The sequence below is a fragment of the Perca flavescens genome, chromosome 14, assembly GCF_004354835.1.
Source record: "Perca flavescens isolate YP-PL-M2 chromosome 14, PFLA_1.0, whole genome shotgun sequence".
NCBI lineage: Eukaryota > Metazoa > Chordata > Actinopteri > Perciformes > Percidae > Perca > Perca flavescens.
Window position 1 is genome coordinate 10,303,764 of NC_041344.1, and position 4,723 is coordinate 10,308,486.

The 4,723-nt window shown below is 39.2% G+C and overlaps 1 protein-coding gene across 1 annotated transcript; it reads right to left on the reverse strand.

The window, feature by feature from the left end:
• Positions 1 to 652: 652 nt before the first annotated feature.
• Positions 653 to 3,489, reverse strand: trhrb (thyrotropin-releasing hormone receptor b). The gene is made up of 2 exons (XM_028598219.1): positions 2,710 to 3,489; positions 653 to 1,078 (listed from the first exon to the last, which is right to left on the reverse strand). Exons 1-2 carry the CDS (start codon positions 3,487 to 3,489, stop codon positions 653 to 655), a joined length of 1,206 nt encoding a protein of 401 aa, XP_028454020.1.
• Positions 3,490 to 4,723: the final 1,234 nt, after the last annotated feature.

Genomic DNA, 4,723 nt, shown 5'->3' on the forward strand with positions numbered 1-4,723 from the left:
CTCTGTCTGAAATGCTCAGTTTTAGCGCTTGTCACTTTAAGCCCTCTCACAAAAAATCCTAGTCTGTTTGATTGGCTTGCGAAAAAAAAATACTGCGCACCTTTGCAAAGGTAGTTCTCAAGCTGTGGGTGGTAATTCTCAGATGAAGGGCGGTGTATTCTAATGAGCCTGCATGCGACACAGGAAGGGGAGCCAAATCTGAAATACTTGTTGTATCTGATCAAAGCAGTTTTCTGATCTAAGCAGCCCAAAACCCTGTGGGTTGGTCGGCAATGTTTACAAGCAGTAAAAAGTGAGTTTTTCATGATATGTCCCCTTTAACGATCCAATAGTGTTTTGTCTTGTTGACTCATACACGGTGTATAATGTGGGTAGGTCCAAGATAAGATAACCCCTATACAATAAGAGAGTGCTTATCTGATGATGTTTGTTGCTTTACAATGTACAGGATCATTCTCGGTATTACATATCATGTCATTACGTATCAGTAGCTGTAATCTGTGTTTACATCTCTAGCCAAAGCAGCCTGGCTTTGAAAAGGTCAGCAGGCACTCAGGAAACAATTGTCCCACTTAACAGATTCCATTAAGCAACATTTTCAAACTCTTTAAATCTTGATTGACCCTCAGAATCGTCTGGCCTCAAACAAACTTTAGGCGTCGCTGAAATTCACCTTACCGTACACACAAGGGTCTGGGAACATATTTTTCTGATCAGACAGCAGGTCTTCTGTGACGGTGAGATCCTCCAGCTCTGTTGTGAAGTGATCAGTGCCCTCCACCAACGAGGAATCCTTGACTGCGCTGTACGTGAGGGCCACGCTGTAGGCGGCGGGTTTATCCAAGCCTTTCCTCCCACAGCAGCAGATCTTGCGGAAAGCGGCGCGAAACTTCTGAGACATGGCGTTGTAGATGACCGGGTTGATGGCGCTGTTGAGGTAGATGCAGATCCTGCAGAACAGCAGGAACCAGCTGTCCAGGTAGGCCGGGTCCAGGAAGGAGTTGACCACCACCAGAGTGCGGTACGGCATCCAGAGCGTGGCGAACAGGATTACCACCACAGCCAGCATCTTGGTCACCTGTAGCGGGCGACAAGCAGAAATATGAGAACTGCTGCTGCAATAAAGCTCCCAGAGAAGTTTTATTTTAGTGGCCAAATCAATACTGTTGAGCTGTGAAGTAAATAAAAATAACAAATATGGAGCCACACATGGTAAACATATTCAGTTCTTTCTCTTTATAAATATGAGTTCATGGACATCTATAAAGAAGCCTTTTTTTTAGTTCAGAATAAGGTTCAGAATAAGTTCTGACCATTTGAAATCTTTTTCTTTTTTTAAAGTTTTTAAAGAGGCAGTTCACAAAAAGCACTTTTAGTAGCTATATGAAAACAAAACTAACTGTTATAGACCCACTACAGATCAAATATATATATATATATATATATATATATTGTATTCATTTATTTTAGAGCTGAAACAATAAGTTAATTAGTCAATTACTCAATTCAATTGATCAACAGTTTTCATAATCGACTAATTGTGAAGTTAGTTAATAAATAATTTTTTTAAGCAGAAATGCCAAAAGGTTGCTGGTTGTGGCTTCTCAAATATAAACATTTGATGTTTTATTGCGATATTCTAGGATTATATACTGAATATAATTGGGTTTGGGACTGTTGGTCGAACAAAATGAGACATGTAAACTTGGATTTAAAAACTAAGTGGTTAATTGATTCATTGAGAAAATAATTCCCAGATTAATATATAATGAAAATAAGTGGAGTTGCAGCACTCATTTAATAATTAATTAATTGATTTGTTTGTTTATTTAATTATCCATTGATTCAGTTATGTAATCTGGGTGAATCAGATTAAAGCCAAAATGTGTCTCTCTAACAATGTTTTTCCTGGACGATGAGTACTAAGAGGAACTTAAAGAGGTTACGATATGATGTTTTGTTTATGTAGAAAATCTGTGATGATGTGTAATGCAACAGATATTCATCTAAAGCCATTCAATCCTATAATGACTCAAAACATGTTTTTTAATTAAGTTGGGAAAATATCTTATGCAGAGAGAATGCCAGTTGTTGCATTAAAAAAAAAAAGTTCAATTGTTTTTCTTCAATTTAGTGGCATTTTTGTTGAATTGTTTTGCCATACTGATCTTTATTCAAGACCTAATTTATAAAGTTAGTATGTATGTTAGTTAAGTTATTTGTTATCATTTACAGTGGTTGATGAAGTATTAAATTGATATAGCAATTCCAGACTGTAAAAATACACCATTACAAGTAAAATAACTGCACTGAAAGGTACGCAAGTATTATCGGCAAAATTTACGTTTTCAAAAGTAAAAATACTTGATGTTGAAAAATACCCCTTAGAGTGTTCATGTCACATTCTTGAATTATTTTAGTGACATATTATTAGTGATGCATTCATCAGCATTTTGCTGTTGCAACTGGTGTAAGTGGAGCAAATTTTAAGTATTTTATATAGGCCTACATTTATCCTGAAATTATCCTTTTTTTTATTGCATCATAAATGTTGTGTACAATCTTCAAAAAGTACAAGTACCATATATTTGTACTTAAATACAGTACTTGAGTAAATAACATTTTCAGCCCCATCCTCAGCAGAATGTATTCCCTTGTTAAAGATCAGCAGCCTGGCTGTGATCCTCTCCAGACTCACACGCCGCCCACCTGTCTGCGGGAGGTCGCGGTGGAGCTGGAGTGACGGGAGTTTTTGCAGCTGGTTCTCTTATTGTTGGTGTTGTTGTGTCCGTTCTTCTTCTTGTCTTTGGGGTCGGAGGGCAGCGGGTTGAGGAAAAGGATCCTGGCGATGAGTCCGTACAAGACCGCGGAGAGCAGCAGCGGCAACACGAAAAAGACGCCAAAATCAAAGAAGTAAATGGGTAAATAATATTTCCTGGGGACTCTGTAGCCGCAGGTGATGATGGTGATGTTGTCATATACCAGCTCATTGATGTCTGACAGATAGAACCACATCATACAGTACAGAGAAGTAAAAGCCCAAACGAACAAAATGATCTTTTTTGCTCTGGACAGGGTGCACAGAAACTGGGCTTTAATCGGATGACAGATGGCGATGTATCTCTCTATGGTGAACGCTGTTATGGAGCAAGAGGAGGCGTTGATCCCGAGATACTGGAAGTAGGTGATGAAGAGGCACCCGTAGTGGCCAAACACCCAGGATCCCAAGATGCTGTCCGTGATGGTCGGTAAACAAGCCGCTGTCAGCACCATCAGATCAGCCACTGCTAAACTCACCAGGTAGCAGTTGGTTGGAGTCCTCATGTGTTTGGTAGTGAGCACCACCAGGATGACCATAACGTTGCCAACGATTCCTAAAGCGCAAATCGCGAAAAGCAGTAAACTACTTATCACTTTGTACTGGATACTGTAGTCCGTCCAAACCCCCAAAGTGTGGTTCAGCTCTGGAGCTGTTGTAAAGTTTTCCATCTTAATGTTTAGGCTCAAATATCCGGGGGGAACTAGACTTTTCAGCGGATTTGTTGCCTCTTTACGCACCAAACAGGTTTTACGCACGAGAAAAGCGAGTGATAAATCAACTCTGCAGCTCCGGGAAAAGTGTAAATCGATCTCAAAACGCTCCAAATTGCACCCGGACGTGTGCTGCACATGAAACCATCATAATGTGACAAAGATCGATACGTCGCCGCGTTCGTCAGAGCAAACTGTGTGTGTCGGGCAGATGGCGGTTTGGTTTTGAGCCTTGATCTTGGCACGCACGAGCTCTCATTACGCATGCGAGGGGATTAGCCCATCATTACATTTCGACACTAGACCTCCCCCATCAACAAAGCTGCGCCAAAATGTAACACCATATTTTTGTATTTCCGTTTTTTTGATATTATTAGTTTATTACTTACATAAGGCTGCAGAAATCAGTGTTAGTGCTGCCTAGAAATATGATTTAAACATGCAGCCGTGCTTGTCGGTGCTTCTTATTCTGTCTTATTTTGTCTCTGTTCATGGATGTAGTTTCTGGACTGTTGATCTGCATCTTTAAGGCAACACCCAAAATAAGAATTCAGTTTTTAAGATTTGTGCGTTTTTACAGGGCAGTCTCACCTCTGAAAACCAGCTCAGCTCAACAGGCTCTGCCACTTTAATAAAGTAGGCTGCTGCATTATGGAATGAACTGCAGTCTCTGAAAGATGGAGCTCATCAATAGTTGCAGGTGAAGTTACATGCAGTTTTTCATTTGGAATCCAACTTAAAAGTGGATGATTTTTTTAAAGGATTGTGGAGTCTACATGCTCTTTTGCAGGACTGCATTTGCAAAAAGAAATGTCAGTACATAATCCTAAAGTACCGTAATTTGGTAAAATATGAATTTTGATTGTTCTATGGTATATGTCCAAGTTACAGCTGATGTATGAATTCTTGGCATAAACCTAAAGTCTGGAAAATGCTGACTAGTGTCCACCAAAATGTCTATATCATCACTATACATTTTTTTCTTTCCAGTTCCAATTAAGATGATGGCCATAGCCAGTATTTTTGACCAGACACCAAAAAGAAAGTCTTTATATTTAACTATCTTATTATTATCTATTCTGATAAATGTTTATAGTTCAGGAAAAATATTAAAGCCATTATCCAAGCCAAGTGTCAAATTTAAACATATGGAGCCTTAAGGAAATCTATCTATCTATCTATCTATCTATCT

Coding starts and splice junctions, on each gene's coding strand:
- trhrb (XM_028598219.1), bottom strand. CDS start 3,489: ATGGAAAACTTTACAACAGCTCCAGAGCTGAACCACACTTTGGGGGTT. Junction 1,079..2,709: donor CCGCGACCTCCCGCAGACAG/GTGGGCGGCGTG, acceptor CGCCCGCTACAG/GTGACCAAGATGCTGGCTGT.